Below are 22,189 nucleotides of genomic sequence, written 5' to 3'. Positions count from 1 at the left end.
AAACATTTCCAACTATAGTTGGAAAAATAACAAGGGGGAACAGGGTTGAAAGTGTATCAATACACAAAACTTGTACCTTATTCAATTCCTCATGCAAAGCTGTTTTAAGAGGTCGACATCTGCAATGTTAAATGATTAACCAGCGTGTTAAAATCACTTAAAGTGGGAAATTTAAAGTAAAATTACAACAGGAATTTCTGTAAAGTCAAGTAGTCCTCACATGTTTTGTCATTTGACTGGTGTACATTAGGGGGCGGTATGAGCTTAAGGCCGGTCTGAAAGTCAGGCTACTACCAACGAAGAAGAAAAGAAGCGGCGCGCTCAGCGGATGAATTTGAATCCTGGAGGAGTGCTAGTCGGTATGTTTACTGTTCTAATTTGACCTCAAAACATGCTTCTTCTTTCCATAGCCCTGTTGTTACTTGATTGACATACCCTGGAGGATATTGTTGGGCACTCGTACTGTGTTTGTTAGCATTTTTAGAGCATGCTAGCTTGATACGCAACTACCGTTCAAAGGAAGCTTTGATTCGTAAACGTAAACAAGTCTTTATGGGCCTTAAAATTTCACCTATAGCGCTTAAAATGGAAAGTAATGTTTTCTAAGCTTTTTAACGTACAGTTTGTAACAGGAACGTATGTCCAAGAGCGAAAATAATCTCCTCCCCTTGTTAAACGGAATTATCAAGATACTCAAACTTTACTTTGTGTTATTACACAGTCAGACTAACTCATCTGGGTGTTTCTCACAGTTGCATGTTTACCCCTGAAGCTTAATGAGTCTTCATAAACTCTTTCACAGCATTAGCCGACATGTTTTCACTTTAATGTAGTATCTTCTTTGCTTTCTAGCTGCCCACTATGGCTCAAGGTCATAAATTTCAAGACTTGGAGGAGACTGGGGAGGCTTTGGTGGGATTCATCAACAGCAGTCAGCCTGACAAACTGAAAGGACTGAAAGATGAGCATCAGGCTCTTTTTGATCAACACACAGAAACAGCGAAGATTGTCACACAGATTTTAAAAGGTAAGCAAACAGCCCGTTTGTTCCTTTTACACCATCGTGTGCATTTTCATGGGCACATGAATCCAAAGGGAAGGCTGTGAAATTTTGTGGCACTCGTGTAAACTGTCTGTGTCAGAAAAACTTCATTGTATTCCCTCTGTGTGTCGCTGTCCTCCATCCTCAGATTTGGCTCAGATTGAAGAGAATGCAGGTCAGAGGCTGTTGGACATGGAACAGGAGAAGATGCGAAGGGAAAAGGAGCTGGAGAGCTTGGAGGAGCAGCTGAGGCAGTGCACAGCGAAGAGCCAGATCACTGACTCAGAATTACAGTATCCTTTTTTATAGGTGTGTTTGTCGTGAAGAAAAACGGCTATAAAACAAGTCCATTTTATCCTGAACCCTCCTCCAGGTTTCTTCAAAAAGAGTTGGAAAGTCTGAGAAACGCTGAAAATGAGCTCGAGATTCTTCAGAGTGAAGTCGAAGAAGACACCACCGAGGTCATCCCTTCAGCAGTGTGAGTGTGGTACAGTTAGTTAAAGAAGGGTTTCATCTCAAATAAGATTTAGACAAGTCTAAGAATATATGTGTGTGCAGTTGTGCATCAACAGTAAAAGTGCAGATGCTCTCAACTTTACATGTTACAACAACATTCAGTGTGAACAGTGAAGACAATCTGGATATTTTTTAATTCTGGGATTTTTCTTTAAATTCTTTCAACTTTTTTATCAGGATGGATGTGAGATGGTTCTTAAAAAGTCATGTTTAAGTTATTGAATTCTCAGAAATGGTTCTCATGGTCTGGAAAGTTCACTTTTTAATGTGTGTTTGACTTGCACAGATGGATGGTAGTGGTGGTTCAGTTATGCAGTCATTCCAAAAAAAGTCACATTAATGCATAAGCAAGCATGAGATTAGAACTGTGAGCATGTGTTTCTTTGACCTTAGTTGCTGAGGTAGCTAAGTAAATCATTGTTTTTCACGAGCAGAGATCACCCCAAACAGCAAAAACATGATCATAAAATTCATCTTGCCTGACACACCAGCTTTATGTCACAATCTCACTGTGCTGTGCATGCCTAACAGGCTGCACATAGAGCAAAGTGTGAACATCAGGGTTTTTTTTTGTTTTGTTGTTGCATTCTAGCATCAGCATTGCCCTATAAATATCACAGAGAGGAAAAAAAGCAGCAGGCATGCCTGTAGTTGCCAGAGATGTGCACAGACCTCTGCAAAAATAATTTCTGTTTACCTTTTTATTTAGCATTACAATATTCAACCATTAAAGGTGATTTAAAAAAAATCACTTTACTGTCAAATATTTAATGCAATGAAGACACATCTTGACAGTCAGGATTAACAAATAATCAGTTATGACAATAATCAAAGTTTTGATAAAGTTAAATGGAAGAGGAAGTGAGTTTGTTGCCTGTGGGTGTTTGTGGAAATCTTTCCTCTGAATTTGCTGCAAACCTGCACTTCCAGTTGGCTGTTTTTGTAACTGCTATGCTTCTCCAAACGGTTGCCTTTTAATGTTGCCCGGGCTTTTGACAGCTCTGGAGTAAACAGCATTTCTTATTATGCATACTGGATATGAATGATCAAAGTTTGAATATGCTTATATCAGCTATTGAATTAAGGCTTTACAAAGAACATTTTAATAAATAATAAATTAAAATAGTCAGGGAGTATGACAAATAAGAGGGCTCATCTCATGCACCACCTGGTATAATGTTGGCTGAGCAAACTTGCATTAAATCAACACTGGTTACACTTAGCTTGGCAAAGCTACCTCCTATTTCAGAGCAATCTAATGGCTGAGTCACACAACAGCAGTGTTCTTACGTCTATGTCGGTGACTTCCTATTGATTTTTTTTCGCATTCTGCAACTTGTGGTGACTGAGTTGCGATTGCACGGTTCACCTGATAGGGGGCAACCTTTCTCCAAACAGTTGCACTCTGACTTGGACTGACCGCAGTCACTCAGAGAGATTGTTGAAGGTTTGCAGATAACTATCTGATTTCTAAATACAGATTGCTCACTGCAATAATTAAATATCAATTTTTGTTAAATGTGAATTTGTCTATGTAGACAGCAACAGTGATTTTTGAAGTTGTATTACAATTAATTAGTGTATTATCCGAAATAGATTGCATGTAATTGCCAACCTGACCCCATTCAGTATCAGACTGATTGCAGACTGATGCTGTCTAATGGCAGGTTTGAGTGTCAGTGTTGGTATGTTTGATAATATCATCTTTCAGCAAAAAATAACTGAAGGGAGAGAACTTCAGTTTTATCGCATTGGATAAAACTGACAAAGTTGAACTTTGAGCACATCATTTGCAGTTGAAAAAGGTGCTAAATCACAATGTAAGGTACTGCAATAATCAGCAGATCCAGAATGTTAAAAATCTCAATATTATTGTATCTGATTATTCCCACCTCGAGTATTTCACTTTTTATATGCTTTTTAAACAATGTTGTGAGTTTGAATAATTACCACTATGACCAGATCTTGATGGGGGTTTTGTTTTTTTTTTTTTTTAATCAATTGTTTTTTTGTTTTTTTTTTATGGTATCGGTACTTCCTTTTGTTTTTATATTCTAACCCTTTTATGGTACTTCCTGTTAAAATAGAAAAGGCAACATGTCTGTCTACATGTCTATCATATCTGTAAAGAGCTTTAAACGCTGCACTGTGCAGGCATGTAATCAGAGATGATCTGAAGCACTGACTGTTTGTGAATTCTGTTTATTCTTGTTTCTTTTCTCTCTTTTTTTTTAAACAGATACGTGGCTCAGGTCTACTACCTAATAACCAAGATCAAGTGGGAATATGACACCCCGGCGAACATTTTAAAAGGAGGTACAGTCATGTTTTCTCATTTTTAGTGTACCATCTTCTCTCTACTTGAAGTTTGGTGTTGATGTGGCTTCAGACCATCAGCTTCTTTCCTTACATTGCAGTGCACTATGGTGCAGACCTGGCAACCCCCATCAACATCGACACCACCTCGCGCTCTCGCATTGATGTAAGCGACCAGCTTTGGGGCTTCGTCAGCACCGAGTGGTAGCCGAAGGACGGATGTGAAGTAGTCAGAGGTGTTGAGTGTGTTATTTTTGTTTGTCTGTGGAAGTGCGTGTTCTGTTCTCGTGTTTTTAAAAATTAAAATTGTCACACCCTTGGATTTGTGCCTTTTTTGTTTAGTGCCTAAAATGTTGGTCGGGGTGCCCTCAGTCTAATGTGTTTCAGTAATGAGGATGGGATGAGACTGAGTGGTTTGACGGTCACTAGATGTCGCTGTAGAGTGTCATCTACAGCTTTTCTAAATGTCTTTAGAGATGGCATTTTGCTTTACTGAGTTGTATAGTTTAAAGATTAAAGGAAAAGGCTGTTGACAGATTTAAAAAAAGATTTAGAGGTTAAATCAGTAAATAAAGGTTTTCATTTTTTCCCCTTCATTAACGTCACCATATCAAGGTAGTCTAATTAATTTATTATAAACTGGGTGTCTTAGTATTTAATTTAATAGCTTTACTTTTCAGTGTAATTTTATTATCAGAATCTAGTTTGATTTGGCAATCACGCTCATCCTGTAATTTTAGCTCTATTTAGTTTTTATTGATCACCTTAAACATCCAAATAAAAATATCAACTTTAGTTATTTTTTTGAATTTTCCCCTCTATGTCCAGTCTGCAGTGGCTGTTGTTGGGCCTTTCTTTTTCTTTTTCAAAAGTAAAACATGAACTACGAGGCCATTAAAATCCCCCCAGCATCATTTATATGTGGCTTTGCTGAACTAGCAAGTTGTGCATTTGCAGCAGGAGAAAGATTTTCAAATATAAAGTATCCTGGTTGCCCACGCATGACACTGTGGGTTGTGTTATATACCCTCAGGCCTTGTTCTACAAGAACTAAGTCACCCCTTTCTTTGCAGGATGGTGTTTGGTTTAGAGTGGGCAGGATGACATATACAGACTTAGGGAGACATAAATTCACAGCTACCAGAATGTGGTTTCCTTACGGTAAACAGAGCATTAAGCGCACAGTTCTGTTTTTTTATTTCTGCAACTTCATCGATACCTCTGCCTCAGCACACATCATTCGGTGGTTTTGGCAAGTGGTTTCCATGGAGGTGGGGTTTTGTCACTTAAGCCCGCGTTCCAGTGTAGTATTCTTGAGCTTTCCTTTGATGATGTTTGAGTAGGTATTTGAGCTTTCAGTTCTGCCGAATTATTTAAGCGATGCTTCTGTGTAACTTGGTAAATGCTCCACTTATGGTCGGTTTAGGTATTTTAGTATCAATTAAGTAGCGGCGTGATAATTTAAGACCAGCTTTAGTAAGTAACGGTGTTGTTTCGTCTCAGAGTACCAGAAATGTGTCGAATCAAACACAAAGTGCTACAAGCACATCATTTATTGCGTGACTTCACATTTTTCTCCATGTACAGTAGGTGGTAGAGAGGTGACATTTTTAAACCTGTCTATTACTGACTTTTTCTTATATCTCGAGTTGGTAATTTTATTGTTTTCCTATTGTATATGTCAGGAAGTGCCAGGTATAAGTAGATATTTTCGTAGCGAGAAACAGGAAGGATGTCGACCTCTTGTGAGACTTGTGAAACTTTAGAAGACGCAAAGACCTCGATGTAAAAATCGTTCACATATTTTTATTCAGTGCACTTATAAAACCATCATAACTTAAATGACAATTATACAAAAAAATACTACGCAAGTAGGTTAGAAGTATTTACAAAGTATACAAAAAACTGTAAATATATATTTTACTCTCATTAATGTACAGTATTAAAATAATTACAGAATTAATTCACCAGGTTGCACACACTCTGATGGGTTGTGATCGGTCGCTACTGTTACTGCTGCATCAGTTAAAGCTGAGGGGGGAAAAAAAGTTTACATCATTTCATCAAACACAACGAGCTCGAGCTTTCTCCAAAGTCCACAGTAAAACATCTCACTGCCACATACTGCTCTGTCAAACCCAGAAGGCGTCTGCAAGCCTCCGCTGTCAGCTTTTATTGCTTTTAGGTATTCATCTTGTGTCGCTACATATGTTAAAAGGACCTCCAAAGCAGCGAACCACCCAGCTCAGCCCCCCCGTATGACGTCCTCTAGGCCGCTGAGCGTATGATGTTGGCAGAGGAAAAGGGGGGGGGGGGGCTCTACTGAGCATTGCCACTGACCAGAAACTCATATGGCAGAAATTACATGGGTTTGGCAGCAGCTTTGCTGGGTGTGGATGCTCCACATTTATGACAACATATCATTATGTGCTACACAGGCTGAGGAGAGATAAGGATGAATCTCGTGCTTTGGCTTTGGTTTCACTCTATCAAAATGCATTTATGTGAAACATCTGCACACACTCTTTGATTTCTCTGTACGTGCAAACACTGCTAAGTGCTCAATCAGAATACTGGCCTTGTTAAGAAGTCAAAGGAAGAAAAAAACTAATGCTGTTTTTGTTGTTGTTTTCCTACATGAAACTTAAAGCTACTATTTAAGGCACTGATGTTTCTGTTAGTCACTGTCACACTTTTATATGAATTGTGAACATAAATGTTTATATTTTTACACTGAATGCTTAACTATAAAGGTATTTCTCCCTGTTTGGACATCGCCACAAACATGTTGCACATTCTTTAGATGAGAACTGAAACAATGTCAGAGTGCACAACACAAAACTTCAACTTCTGTTGCATAGTCGATAATGCGTCTTAGTTCATAAGGGGTAATCGAATCACACACTAGAGGCAAAGTTCTTAGTCCGAGTGCTTGCTGTCAGTGTTAATTCAAGAGCGAGGCACAGTGTCATGTCCTAGATATCCTAGGATAAATGGCTTTAATCGTCGAGGGTGTAAAGTTACCGGAGGAGACTGTCGTGTCCAGGCCCTCCAGCCTGTGTGAAGCTGCATCCGTCTGCGTCTTAGTGGTGCTACAATCCAGGAAGGGCATCCCGATTTTCTTCACCTGCCCGTCTTCTGTCATGAGACAGGGTCGGCAGAGCAGCCTGATGATGGCCCTCCTCATGTCCTTGCTGGTCAGGGTGTAGATGATGGGGTTAAGAAGAGAGTTGATCATAGCGATGCCCAGGAAGTAGTCTGCCTTATGGAGCACCTTGCACTTTCCGGTTGGGCAGGAGAAATCCAGCAGGAGGAGGATGAAGAGAGGCAACCAGCATGCGATGAAGACTCCCAGCACTATGGTGACTGTCTTCAGCAGGGCCATGTACTTCTGGGACTTGCGGTAAAGACCTTTCCGGTGCGGAACCGAAGCGAGGCGTTGAGTGTTGGCCTTGACGATGCGGAAGATGCGGACGTACAGGACCACGATGGACATGAGGATGGCGCTGAAGATGGTGATGCAGAAGAGGATGTAACTCTTGGCGTAGAGTGGCAGGACTGTGGAGCACTGGTCCAGTTTACCCATGCAGTGCCAGCCGAGGACTGGCAGGACACCCAGGAATACAGACAGCACCCAGCTCGCTCCAATCAGAGCGAACATGCGCCCCTGTTTATTGCCCTGGTACGGCTTCATCCTCACCATGGTGACATGGCGCTCGATGGCAATGGCCAGCAGGCTGATGACGGAGGCGGCCAGCATGATGAACACACCACCTTCACGTAGGAAATACATCACAGGTGTCATGTTTAATGTGTGGACACCAGACGTAATGATGTTCACCATGTAGGTGAAGCCTGCGAGCAGGTCAGAGAGAGTCAGATTGCCCAGTAGGTAGTACATAGGAACGTGGAACTTCTTGTTCTTCCATATGGCCAGAAGCACCACAGCGTTTTCTGCAACAATGAGCAGACAGACCAGCAGGAACGCAATGGCCTCGGGTTTGAGTCCATCTTGCTGGTACTTCTCATTGTCGAGCTTGCCCACGTACCTGTAGTGCTCTGTGATGATAGTCTTGTTCTGGTACTCACTAAACATCACAGACATAGTTGCAGAGGTAAGCCTCGGGGTAAAAGATGGGGCTGCAGCAACACAGGCAGCACGTTGTTGCGTTTCCCAGAGATTTTTTTTCTTTGCCTTTTCTGATTTTAGGTTAGATCCACAGATGAGGTGTCATACAGTCCTCCACCTGAGCATTGTTTCTTCTTTCGGAACTTAAATATGCAGGGTGGAAAGCCTTCCTTTGATGCTATCACTTAGGATTTCCTGTGGTATGACAAAGTTTCCTCCAAAAATCAAAATATTCAATGCTTGGGGCGCGCACTAGGAGGCGATGATAGCGAACCTGCATAAAACAAGAGGAAAAAGTAAACGTGAGACGTGAAACAGCGGAGGAAAGGAAACAGGGGATCACTTAAACTCCAATATTCGAAAATGCAACAACAATAATAAAAAGACTACACTCGATTGGAATCACATTAATGACTAATGAGGACAGGAAGTCTCCAGCGGGAAATGACCATTTACTGTAACAACTTCAAAATAGTTGTAATGAATTCATCGGGGGAAATGGTTTAAGCTTGAATGGAAATAACGAGGAAGCTGTAATTGATCATTTTCCTTAATTCGTTGCAGTAGAAGCTATAATTTTCTGCTTTTTAATTTCTTAAATTAATGTTTTCTTTCACCGCTACTACACATAAAAACTTCAAAGTGGCTCCCAGCTCATAGAGAGCCATTTGCCATTCATGCGTAAATATGCATTAACCTTTCCAAACCTACAAGTCCTATAGATAACATAATTAACCCTGTGCTTTTTGTATTTTATTTCATTTACTTTGCCATTTATTTATTTAACAACTAAGTCTAGCCTTAATTGCCATACGTAAAATAACAGCTGGCCAACACACGATATGAAGTCAAAATGAACTACACTGATGAGTTTTAAAGCGAGTCATACATTTTACGCAGAATAAAAAGAAACAAACTAAAAAAAAAAGTTGGAGAATAAAAACTTTAACGCACCTTAAAAACGTTGAAATATCCAGTAAGAGTTTGAAATGAGCCCTCGGCAGGAGGAGAGGACGCAGGCTCTGCGATCACAGCGCACTACAGCCACACGCGACTGTGCTGTGGGAATAGAGGAGGGCAGGACTGAACTTGCTGCAGTGGGTTGGTCTACGACTCTTTGTTTCAACGAGATTTTTTCTCCCTCTTTTGCCTGACCCCTTCATTTTATATGTATATATATATATGTGTGTTTGTTTGTTTTTGCCGTTATGATAAATTGCACCTCTAAGACAGATTGTTTCTGTTTTCACGGCAACACAAGAAGAGGAAGAGAGTGGGATTTTTTTTCCACCTTATCAGTTTGTCCCCAGGGTGCAGCTACGCGCTGCTGTAACAGAGCTGCCAAGTGGATTTTTTTTTTTAATTTCAAGTGTGTATGGAAGTGTGGCTCCGTCCTGCTCCTCTGGTTTTGTCTGATTTTCTCCTTCACTCGCCCTCTCCTCTCTCAGTTCCCCACAGTTCATAAAAAATAGAGACTCCGAAAGGGAACTCAAAACTCCAAAGTTAATTTGTCAGTGGAAAAAACAGTCATTCTGTGCAGCTGGATCTGTTTAACAGTCCAGAAACCCCAGATTTCAGAAAATAACTCGGTCAGATAGGCCTCGGCTGTAATTATCTTTTAGCTCACACATCAAAACTCAGCTTTTCTTTTTTTGGCCAACATGTCATCTATAAAGCATTACAAAAATCCCTTTCAACCATGTGTTTAGACAGAAACATGTTTCTGCTTTGAGTAATAATTCGTCTCTGATATGGGTTTTCAACACACACACAAAGTTTTTGTCCTTCTCTGTCATTGAACAAGCCCGACTGTTTGTACATAGAGACATTTAAGTGTCTGCCATACATTACTCACTTCCAAAACACAGAGAAAAACCCATAACTTGTAATATCTTCCGTTAAAATTCACACATCTCACACCTTTCATCCAGCCCTCTATCATTCACTCAACTGATTTGAAACTGCAGAAAAGGGAAAAACTTTCTTCTCTGCATGAAATGTATTTTAACAAGCATTTCCTGAAGTGACTGCCAGCTACAGATGACAGAAACCAGCTTACTTATGCTTAATTTTTTCTTCTTAAGCACAAAAACCACCAAACATGCAAGGTTTACAGCTATTTCCTTTAAATCAAAAATAAAACAAGGAACTTGAAATCAAGCGTCTTCTTCAAATAATTGGAAGCTAAATGTCATTTTGATGTTCTGTAGACTGAGCAACCAGCAGCATGAGTCCCGTGGCTCTTCATCTTCATTCTGAGCTGCGTCTCCAAACAGAGGGCAGCTTTCATCGGGAAGGTTTTGAAATAAATAGACTTCACTTCACTCTTTTTTCAGCTTTATGAATTCACTAATTGATTGTTTTCTTTACAATAATGAAAGCGTATCATTCCCAAAACCCCAGGAGGAGTGGACTTTGTGCAATGTGAGGGTGGGTGAGCAAAGGACTGGACTCTCTAAACAGGAAGCTGCTTCATTGTGCCTCGAAAGGAGAGGGATATCCTTGAGAAAAACACAGATGAAGTCACTGGTCGGAGATGACACACGGTGAAGCCACGCTGTGACTACAGATTGACGTGCAAACAACTCTTAGTGCATCTTACTCATTTCCAGATTTGAATGACTAATTTTAGAGGTTAATGAGGCCTTAAGTGGCCTTTGGCTGCAGAATTTAGGGTCTAAAATAACTAATACAGGCTTTATTTGTCATTCTCTTATTCCAGCCTCATCAGTTGCACACCTGCTGGTCTGGGGACTCTTTTAACCGCCTTAAGTGATCATGCAGTTGGTGTCTGCCTGGGCTGCGGTCGAACGGTGCCCCTGACTTATCTCTTCCCCTGCTTCCTAAAGCCCACCCAGTGATAACCAGGCTGAAGCTCTCCTTGTGAGCCTTGTCAGTCAAATGGCAGTTAGACCCCCGTAGTGACACTGTGACAAGTTCTCACTGTGCTGCCACTGATTAGTTAACACACAAAGCCAACGACAGCAGGGCTTTCTGCTCTGTCTTCTTTTCCTTTTTTTCCCACAGTAGGGAGCTGCTCCTTCAGCCCTTCCTCCCTCAGGCCACAGGCAGGCTTTTTAGCAGCAGAGTGACCAGTCGTGACCCACCCAGCCGTCTCTCTGCCTGTGGAGGCTTTCTGTGTTTGGTATGTTCTGTCCAAACCGCCAAGCTCGGGCTGATGTTTTCCTGTGACGTTAAAGCACTTGCAGAAAGGAAGTCAGTCAGTCCTGCTTTTGTCGTGATAGCTCCCTTTAGATTTGCTGCTGCTGTTTTGAACACCGTCTGCTTTGCTCTGTTTATCTCTGACTGAAAATGATTGTTTGGCCTCACAAACATGAAACAATCAATTTGAGTAAGATGCAGCTGAAATATATGAAGTCAAAGGGTTTGTTTATTCAAGTACTTCATCATTAAAACATAAGCTGAGTGTACACCAATCACGTAAATTTCATTTGACAAGATTTTATTAAATATAACATTAAATTAAATTGACATGCAATCAAATCACTTAAAGTCAGTGTTTTGGGACGTAAATATTTTTTTGCGCATATGTTTGAAGTAAATATTGTTAAAGCGTTTGTTTCTCTTTTATTTATTTCACATCAGAAACGAAAGTGGTTTTTCACACACTTTATAAAACACCTCTTTCACGATGATTGTGTTAACGCACTATGAAAACCTGTTGCTCTCACTGTGCTGACAAGTTACTGGTGGCACACTGGTGGTGCAAAAATCACACCTCGAAATGAGATTCTCACCTTATGCTAACACAACACACAGATGCCTTTAATGTTATTTAGTGAACGCAATGAAAGGAATTCACACCCCTCTAATTCTAAAGTTAGTGCTTTTTGTAATGTAGAGATGCAGTGCGCTTTAAATAAGAAAACATAAGACAACTAAGACAGGCTCATTAGTGAAGTAATTGAATCTGCGTTACAATATATATATATATTTTTCCCCTTGAGCATTAGCTTCCCAGAGTCGCTGCTGTATTTTGCAGTGATCCAAACAAGATGTAGTTTCTAAATCTATGAGCTTTAGTTGAAGTGTGCTATGCAAACCTGCTCCGACCTGCAGTTAGGTTTGGCAACAGATATGAGAGTGGTTCTTATCTCACTATGAAGAGCAGATGGGCAGAGTCACTAGTTTCATTTAAGATTAGATGCAGAGTTCTTTGTGGGTCAGGAGTGTGGATACTGTACAAGGAACATTGCAGTTCTTAAAAACCCATTAGTAAGGTTGTTTTTTACCCCCACTCTTATGAGGGAGCAGATACTTTTTCCAGCACGAGATAAACTGCGAGTGATGTGGTTATTGTGATTGTTAGTGTGATTGACCAAGATATGAAGGTGCACCGACTGATATAACAGCAGGAATTCATCACCAGCATCTCCAGTAAAAAGAAATCTTTGTTTTTTGGTGCTACTTTAGTATTAATGCTTCATATTAGCCATTATATATATTTTAGCATTTATGTCCTAACACAAGACATAAAAACCTGTATCCTGTTAAGCTTTTAAAGCATATAGGCTGTGCAAAAGTTCTGAGCCCCCATTTCTTTATACTTTGCTAACAAAGAGCCAGACTTTCTCATCTCATCAGACTGGCTGTCTGGCGCAAAAGCTCTCCGGGCTTATTTAAAACTCGTTTTCTGTCCAGTCCTTGGACCTGACCATTTTCACAGAAAAGCTCTGTTGTTTGTTAAGTCACTTAACACTGACCTATGAAGCATTTGAGCATTAAAAAGGCACTTAATACAAAGGACTAACCAGTGTTGTGTCTGCACAAAACAAATAACTTAGGAAAGAACAGATTTTTAATTGTATCTTTAGGAAATTTGTGACAAGCAGCCTCCCACAAAAACTCATAATTTGTTCCAATTGTTTTTAGATGAATCTATAAAAATGCCAATTTAGACAAACATAAAAAAGTATTTGTACCAAAAACTGATCCTCAAAAAGCTAGAAAATGAAATATTGGCATATCTCAGCTTGATGTGCAGTGTATCTTTAAAAACTTCAGGAATCTGGAGAAGTGGAGGACAAAAGAGGAAGTGGTGGGCATCAACAGATAGCTGAAAACGTTATGTCCTTAAGAAACAGACAAAAGACCGAAACAGGACCTGAGAGATGCGTCTAGACCTTCAGTTGATCCATTTAAAGAATGAAGCCTCATCAGAAATGGTCTCAGTGGAAGGGTGGCTGTCAAGAAGTCAGTCTTAAGGACGGGAAACAGGGAGAAAGGCTGAGGTATGCCACATTAGACATTACAAAAGCGCTGGACTAAAAATAAGTGGCAACAGGTCTTATGGAGAGTTGAATTCAAACTGTAAAAAAAACAGGTTCAAATCTTGTCGATAAATACAAAAGAGGTGAGGAGAGAGGCACAACAGTGAGTGTCCACAGCCATCTGTAAAACACGGCTCTGTCATGGTTTGGGCTTCATTTCGGTCAGTGGTGTTGGAGATCTTATTAAAACTGATCGATATATGAACACAGAACAGTGACATCAGATTTTGATCCACTATGCAGGAAAATCTGGAAAGTGTCTCATTGACAAATATGTTTTTAGCATTTTTCAGCATGACAGTTGATACTGTGAATATGGGTAAATAGAGGATTTCCATAACGGCACCTGGGAGTTTCCAACAGATGTTCCCAAGCATTCACAAACCCAAAGAGGAGCCACAAGGCCACTAAGGAGCCTGATTATGTAAGCTTTTGTAAATTAATTTAAGATTAGCAATTACAATAACATTTCTAAAGGACATTGCTGAAAGGCTGAAAGGATTGCAAGAAAATAAAAGACCACATTGAGCATTAAAGATTCATATGCAGCTGCTGACTGGATATCACATCACTTCAGAAAAGAATGTGTCCATAAATTAGCTCTGTCTGTTAGTATCTATTCTTTTGGCATTCTTCATCTTGGAATTCCTAAGTTATGTATTTATCTTAGTTGCGTATGCTTTGTGTCCCAGTTCTTGTCTTGTGTGTTTTTTGTCTACATTTCTCAACAGTTGAGTTGACTCTAAGGTCAAGATTTTGCTCCTCCTGTCTGTTTGCAAATAAATCAATCTGAATCTGCAGGGAATATATGGAAAAACTACAACACAGGACTATTACAAAAGAAAAGAAAGAACGAGGGAAACAAACCAGAGCTGTATAAACTCAAATGTCCAACATTGTTGGTGCTGCCAGAGATTTATGGGAGCCCTAGAAATAGCCTGTCTCTGTCCAGCTTAACTGCCACACTGTTCCATGTGCAGCTGTCCCAGGCAACATCCATGCTTTGAGCTCCCAATAAGGAGAAATAGGAAGAACATATGTAAAAACTGGATGTGTTTCTACAAGCCTGCTTCCATGTTGTGTGTTTCTGTTCAGTCTCCTCACACCTCAAACCCAATCATGGCCACAGCATGGTAATTAGTTCTGCATTTAATCTAATTGTGCTTACCAACTGCATGCAGACTGATTGGAGTCTTTAAAGTTGGCATCTGATTGGTGCAAAAAGTGACATTTACATAGAGTGTGCATTACACAGCATAGAAATTCTTTCAGCAGAGCTGATCATCTAATAATGCTTTGCTTCTATTCAGCCCATGTTTGTTATTTTTAGGCAGAACTGTTAAACCCTTTCCTCCTTGTTGAAGCAAAACTGAAGGCCTCTGCAGAGCAAAATGCACTATTTTATTTCTCACATTTTTCAATTTATTCCCAAGTCTTCAGAGTCAGGAGGCGGAAAAGCTTTGTTGGTTGAAGTTGATATGGTCAGTGGGGATTTTCTGGCATAAATAAACACAGGAAGAGGCTGCCTTTTGGGACCATTCTGATTAGACATTATACGGAGCATATGTGAAAGTTAGTTATGTCCATATGAAAACACAAACATCCTCATTTACTATGTAAACCTCCACCAATTCTCACCGTAAAGCTAGACGAGCTGCAGAAAAATTATCTGTCATTTTCTCCTTATTCACAACTTTGTCTCAGCTCGCTTGCAGCTGTGTTTACTGAACTCCACAGTGGTATGAATGAAACTGAGCTATGCAGAAGGGAACTTTAGCTGACCACTCCACTGTCTTGGCCTGCATGAAGAATTAGCTTTGTATTTATATTTAACCCTCTCAGGCTCAAATTAAACTTTTTGTTGCTAATGCACAGCCAAGTCCTGCAGTCGTACTTCTGAGTAAAAAAAACTCATAAAATATGTATGTGGGGTAATCAGGTTCTTAGTTTTTAACTGTTGCAAATCGGCAACGCCTGCCTTGAGAGGGTTAATGGCAAACAGTCTGAGCGGCATTGTTGAAGCCAAGCGTAACACCTCATTAGTGAAAAAAGCTGCTTTTTCTGCCATTTGAATCTCAATAGTTTGGGTCACTTTCACTTGCATGGCTTATTGCATTGGCCTGCCTTTTGTTTTGTTTGCAGTTACCCTAAGGCCTTTCAGAGCTTTTGTTTGCACGAGAGGATCAGGACCTTTCTCATGTCTGTCTGTTAAAAAGATTTCTTCTGGGAAAATTGTTCAGAGTTGATAAGCGCTGACTGGGACTGTTGTGGAGCCACATCAATGAGCTGAACTCAATTCGAATCTTTATTTGCTTGTCCGACATCACAGATGATGGAGCTGCCATTTCTAAATGATCCTAAATAAACAACAGTGGTAATTTATGTTGTTCAGCAAGTCCTACAAGTAAACAGTCATACCAGTTTAAAAAGGCCCAATATATTAATTTTGAAACTGCAAATAAGAATCTAGAAGTTACCTTATATATGAGATCTCATACATTAATTTTGGCGTTACATATTTTTCATTTGAGTATTTCAAACAGGCAAAAAAGTCTAGAAAAAGTCATTAGTGTTAACCCGACTCTACCCCCAACACGAGCCCCAACAGGTTGAATGAGCTGTGCATTAAGAGGTTACTTGGTTACCCATTTATAGCACCAGCTCATGTTAGAAAGCTCAATTCTTTGGTTATATAAGGGTGTCAAAGTCTGCAAACTTTTTTTTACACACTGGAAGGTGTAAAAGCCGTTTGATTATGAAAACACCTTCTTGCCCTTCCGCTGTAAACCAACTGGCAGCCGTAAACACACCTGTTTTTGTTATAAGATTAAGAGGAAAGAAATACCATTTTTTACTATCTTGCTAACATATCACAGGTTACGCTGTCTTACTAATGTCTGCAGGCAATAATTGCAGCACAGTGTTCCTTACTCAGTGACACCTTCATCCATCTCATCATCCTCAAGCATTTCGCTCTTCTAATGAATTTAGACTTGCTCTTTCCACAACTTGAGCATCAGTGATGTGACCTGTAGCCTATCCAGTAGCTGTCTGCTAAGCCTTGCATTGGCTAATTGGAGATACTGAACTGCCCCTGCCAACTGCATTTGTAGCTTTTTGAAGATTTTTAATGAACTTACAGCCTGTTCAAGACGTTTTTGCTTTAGTTTGGGTGGGTAAAATTTAGGTAGTGTATTATTTAGTTACTTAGCAGTAATTAGCAAATATGTCTACGCACAGATTTTGACCGCGGTAAAGTGAGCCGTCATTGGGTTGCAGCTTATGAGCAAAGATTTGCAGATAAGTTAGCACTTTACTCTCAACCAAACGTGTTTACTTCAGTCTGTGGGTGGTTTCAGATGGCTGCAGAGGTGTCAGATGGGGTCACTATTAAAAATATGTGGTGCAACCGGTCTGTTGGCCGCTCTTGCATGTGCTGTTGTTATCTCCACGGCTATCAGTGAACCGTGGCCATAAGGGGAGACCTAGCATTCAAAGAGCTGAACTAAAATGATAGTGTCCACTGCATTTTAGTTCAGCTCTATAAAAAGCCTGCACTTTTTATACTGTATTTTTTTTTAAAGAAAATCTTTGATATATTTTTCACACGTCTCCTGTTCCTGGTGTTCTAGAAAACACCTCTTCTAATGCGATAGCATAAAATAAGCATTAGGGACCAATTTGCAAACATTGAGGCTTTAAATTAGTCCAGAAACAGGTGATGTCACTATGGCTACATAACTATTACCCTGTACAGTCTATTTTCTCCATGGTTTGTGTGGAATCATTGCATATTGCACTATTACTTAATACAATGATTTCCTGAGGTTGCCCATTACACAGCGGTCCCACAGGAAACAGGGCTTTAGACAATGAGCAACACCCCTCTCATATGTGTAAAAATTGTGGTTGTGCAACCAACGGTAACCACTTTTTGCTTTATAAATACAAACACTCACAACAGATTAGCATGGCAGATTATTTCATGAAGTAACCGGAAGGTAACAGGCACAAGAAAAAGGACTCCAGGAAGTTCTTGCCCACAAATCACCCCATAAAACCATTTATCATTTTTGTTCAGCTGCCTGCGTATCTCTGGACTTTAAGCTAATCTTCTCCTGGCTGGACTCATAAAAGACTCATAAAAGAGTCTTGTCAGCTACACTCGCAGCAAGACGAAAAAACTGTAGAGCTGTTGCTTGAAACTCAGATCGTCTCGTCCTTTTCTGTGTTTTACCATGCTGTGTTTCTCGGTAACAACGCCGCAGCCTCCAATCCTCCCACAAACCATGGAGGCTTTGTTTCCCCTCATGTTCCACTTCTCAGACATTTCCTTCTACCGGTCGCCACATTCCTACATTTCAACATTTAACCTTCCACCTTTTACCCCCTTGGTTTTCTGCATTCTCTGATAAGCCTCAGAAAGTCATGGGGTCACCTTTGATAAAAGGGCATTCTTGCCTAATAGGGTTCCTCTGCGAGAAGTTTTTTAACTCTAACGATTCTGTAGTCAAACCCGAACCAACGATGACGTAATCCCATGTCGGTTTCATGAGCGAAATAGAAAAACGTAAAGTTGTAGATCGAAACTGAAAGGCTGACATTTGAGATGTTTCCACGGTGACAGTGTGCTCCACTGAGACTTTGGTGCCCTGCTCAGTGACTGGTTCGCTCATGTTTTAATCCATATGTATTTTTTTCCATATTAGCTGTTCGGAGGGGTGACATGTGAAGGGGCAGTTTTATGAAAGCTCGTTTTATTCACAGAGTAGTGGTTTTTGAGATGAGTTCATCTTGGAGGCCAGAGTGGAATAAAGAGCAAAAAGAGCATTCCCACATCGGGGAAGAAAAGGAGAGAAAAAGAGTGGGCGTGGGCGGGGGAGGGATGCATGACAGGCTGTGTGGTTGGGGTGAGTCATGAGAATTACTAAACGGTCTCTGTGAGATTTATTCAAACTTTTTCAAATACAGGCCCGCCAGCAGCCCACCAACACTCTCCACCAAAGGGTCAGACTCTGGAGCTCCCTTCACTTCCACACAAGGGGAGCGTGGGCATGCTCGGCTGCTCGGGAAAAGACAGATGATGATTGTTGATGATGTTTTGGGGGAATTCAGCATCTCTCTCCGGGAAAGATCCTTGAGTCTTTGTCTGGGTTTCATCATTGGTCAGGTACCCAATGATGATCAAAAGATGTTCAAGATCAAACATAAGATTTATAATGCTGTAGATGTTGTTTACTAGTCTGTCCTGGGCTGCGTTGTCTGCGAGAACACACACAGACTACATCTGCTGTGAGTTACTGACTGCTTCTCCCAGTACAAACTACTGAATTAACTTCCAGCACGGCTGTAGTTTGTGAATGCAAGTCTGAATAGCTGTATAGATAGAAAGTGAGGGGCACAAACAGGTAGGGGCAGATTAGTGATACAATAGTCACTCTTATATGTCCCCAAAAAGTGACACAGGTATGAGTAGACAGATTGTGTGGCTCGAGACAGCAAATGACGTAGAAGTCATTTCAGCGTAGTTAGCACAGCGGTTAAAAATACCCCATTACACCACCCCATTGTCTACATTCAGCACCTCCTACCTCTCACCACATACTGACCAGTGGCCACACGCACACTTCTGTTCACCCAACTATTGTATCTGAGCTTCACCTCTAATAAAAACAAGGCTGTAAATTTCACAGGCCACAAGCTGGACTTCCTGGTAGCCTTTTTTGTTGTTTTTTTTTAAACTGAAAACTGCAACAATCATAAAGAAGCTGATCCAACGACGCGTACACACTCACATCGGGGAGATCATACATACATCAAGTCTTCATTTTTTCCCCTCTAACTGGTTTTTAAGTGTTTTGATTTTTGGTCCTCTATAACAATGCATTGTTTTGTTTTGTTTTCCTGTCACACAATGTTGCACTTGTAGGTTACACTGCAGGAAATACTTTTAACAACGTTCTGCTGAACATGTCATCGCACAGACTATCTTAACTTTTTTTCTTCTCTTAATTCTTACAGTTTATTAAGATTTCTACTATTTATGAAACAATAGTAGCATGCAAACGTTTGGTCAGCACTTTCTTGAAATTTGTTAGTATATAAAGTTGACTACTGTATGCTTTTCCTTCATTTCTGTCATGCTGTTGCATTGTCATATATTACAGAAAGAGTCAAATAGTAGAATAAGTATGTGCACGATGTACTTGGCCTAAAAGTTCAGTCTTCAAATTGATCTAAATGCTCAGTTTTGTAGTTTTCCCCCTGCTTTTGCATTTTTATGATTATCGCATGTCTGTGCCATCTTAGGCCCACAACTCTGGCTGCTGCACAGTAGCTCCTCTTTGAAGTACCACTGAGGGTGCCTAACCACTCTTTTGTTATTTCAGGGCATTGCAGAAGAGCCATATTTGGTTCCAGTTACCACCTTTATTTTCTGACTCTAAAAGAAGTGTGGCCTTAAAGTAAGATGAGCAATGACTTCTGTGAAGCAGTCGATATATTGAGGGATTCTACTGAGACCCAGTATAAGTTACCTGAGGTTTATTTTGAGCTGTGAGTTATGCAAACCTAATCTTGAGTTTAAGAGTTTCAGAGGAGCTGGGGTGAAATACTACATTTATTTTATTTGGTATTATTATTTGTTTTAATGTCTTAAGCAGGTATAGTGTTTTTTCTGTACTATTTTAGAGTGAAAAAGAAAAGTGACACCATGCAAAACATGCAAACATTACAATTTAGATATCACTGTTAGGAAATCCCCAAGTGACGCAAATTTCAAATATCTATAAGCACACTCCTCAGCACCCTCCAAGCACCTGCTTAATATACTTAATGCAAAGAACAGTGGCCTTTAAGAATAAGAAAAATGCCCATGGGAAAGTTAGAAAGTCAAACCAAAACTGGACTGACTCAAAAAAGGGCAAGCTCACGCCTAGATATCATAAAAGACATTTTCTGGATTAGTTCAGTGCATGCAAGACCACCCAAAAAATCTCACAGATTATTTTTTAATAAGGACTTTTAACTGTTACAAAGCCCGTTTCTGTTTTTGTTGGCATGAAAGACATGTTTTATCTTCGACATTAATACTTTTGAACATGAAGTCTTCCTTTGCTACCTTAAACATTTACAGTAACAGAAACTTAGAAACCACTGTAAACGCTAAACACCTCCACAAACACTCATCATAGCATACTGGTTAAACTGGCTCATTAAACAAATGTCATAGTCAAACACAGCTTTTCATACCGATGAAAGAAAATAATGAGGTCTGTGTAACCTCAGAAACCACTATTATTAATGACATAATATTGCACAGTTGCGTTGGAGTACATCTGCATTCATTATTACTGTACTGTGTGTGCGCTGTGCGAGAGACATAAAATTGATCGGTGCTAACTAATAAGGAATAGAGTTTTTCCTTTGTAATCATGCAGTGACAGCTAATGGAAAGGTTTAGACAGCTGTTTACATGAGCGTGGTTTTTTGTTTTGCATGAATTTATATTAAACTTGGCTGTAGTTGCCTGATGTGGTGAAATCACTTCCTGTGGCTATTTATAACATAGTTTGTGGTTTCTGTATGTTCTATGCCATGTAAATAAAGACAGATTTTGCAAACCACAAGAAGATTTTTCACAGTTGCGTTTCATTATAACTGTTTGTTTGGCATCTGTTGATTAATGCTGCAATTATTTATTACTGCATGTCTGACAGGGACGTTATGAGCCTGTTTAAACATCTTTGGTGTTACAGTGCAAGTGGATAAGCACTTTTTACTGCTGCAGAACAGCCCTGTGGAAAATATTTAACTTGCTGAGCATAAAAGAAGATATGCAAACACTATAAAGGCTGACATCCACCCTCGACCCATGTCTCTGCTTATATTTGAGACACACGTTCTTAGTACATATATAATCTATACATTGTTCCATAGGGGTTCCCTCTAAAAAAACAAACAAAAAAGCAGCCAAACAGAAACCCTTCATTACGAGCGAGATCTGTGTGTGTTGTGGGCCTGCAAAGGGGAAATCGGGAGGCTTTTTGGCTCGCCCAGACCATCACAGAGGCCAGGCTGGGTATGTTTTACTGATGCTGTATTTAACTAAGACCCAAAGTATTGTTATTCACTCTCCGGTTTCATCTGCGTCTGTCGTAAAAAAGAGGAGGGAGAAAGAAAGGGAATACTGGACCACTGGTAGGAATTCTGAATTTACTGGCGTTCCAGTGTTTTACTGTTAGTTGTGCTTCATTAGTCCAAAAACTGTAATAAAGAGGTGATTTTTTTCATTACTGGCTTGTAGGGCTTTCTCCACTTTGATTGTGGACATTTATGGATCAGATGTCATGTTTAGCAGCTTATGTTTAGTTTCACTGACTCACCTCTTTCTACTGTGTTTCCTGTGGCTCGTACAGGATAGATGCGTGTGAAAGTATTATCGCAGTACAGTATCCTTGCAAACACAACCAGCAGAACAGGTCAGGTCTTTGGCACTCGTAGCATTGATAACCTGGTGAACACAGGAACTGAATTGCTCAACGTTTTCTAGGTGCTTGTGTTTTTATTGGCTGACACGCGTCAAACCTCTGGAAACTATTAAAACCAGCTCGGCCTGCCTCGCAGACGATCACACAAGTGTGCGCTCACTCACACGTACTGTAGACACATAGCGAAACACCCCGTGTTTCACAGTGTGAGAGCTGAGGTATCGAGCGTGTCCGCCAGCTGAGCGCTTAACTCGCGCCCCCAGTGTGATTTTGATGTAGCGACGAGCTCGACTTCACTTTTATCTGCAGCACAGCCAACTCAGTTCGCACACCCACACACACAGAGACACACACTTACACACATAAACAGACTGATGTCACGGCCAATGCCAGTTCTTACAAAAAG

The 22,189-nt window shown here is 40.3% G+C and overlaps 2 protein-coding genes across 2 annotated transcripts; one reads left to right on the top strand and one right to left on the bottom strand.

The window, feature by feature from the left end:
• The first annotated feature begins 276 nt into the window (after nucleotides 1–276).
• On the top strand, nucleotides 277–4,169 carry spc24 (SPC24 component of NDC80 kinetochore complex). The gene is made up of 6 exons (XM_026165831.1): nucleotides 277–359; nucleotides 853–1,027; nucleotides 1,191–1,335; nucleotides 1,416–1,520; nucleotides 3,798–3,874; nucleotides 3,976–4,169. The coding sequence occupies exons 2-6, from the start codon at nucleotides 862–864 to the stop codon at nucleotides 4,080–4,082; spliced, it is 600 nt and encodes a 199-aa protein (XP_026021616.1). The 5' UTR covers nucleotides 277–359; nucleotides 853–861; the 3' UTR covers nucleotides 4,083–4,169.
• Nucleotides 4,170–5,660: 1,491 nt separating this feature from the next.
• Nucleotides 5,661–8,100, bottom strand: s1pr5a (sphingosine-1-phosphate receptor 5a). The gene has a single exon (XM_026165828.1). It carries the CDS (start codon nucleotides 7,977–7,979, stop codon nucleotides 6,843–6,845), a length of 1,137 nt encoding a protein of 378 aa, XP_026021613.1. The 5' UTR covers nucleotides 7,980–8,100; the 3' UTR covers nucleotides 5,661–6,842.
• Between the last annotated feature and the right edge of the window lie 14,089 nt (nucleotides 8,101–22,189).

The sequence above is a fragment of the Astatotilapia calliptera genome, chromosome 4, assembly GCF_900246225.1.
Source record: "Astatotilapia calliptera chromosome 4, fAstCal1.2, whole genome shotgun sequence".
NCBI lineage: Eukaryota > Metazoa > Chordata > Actinopteri > Cichliformes > Cichlidae > Astatotilapia > Astatotilapia calliptera.
The sequence above is the reverse complement of the archived record's forward strand: the minus strand, read 5'-3'. Positions and strand labels throughout refer to the sequence as shown.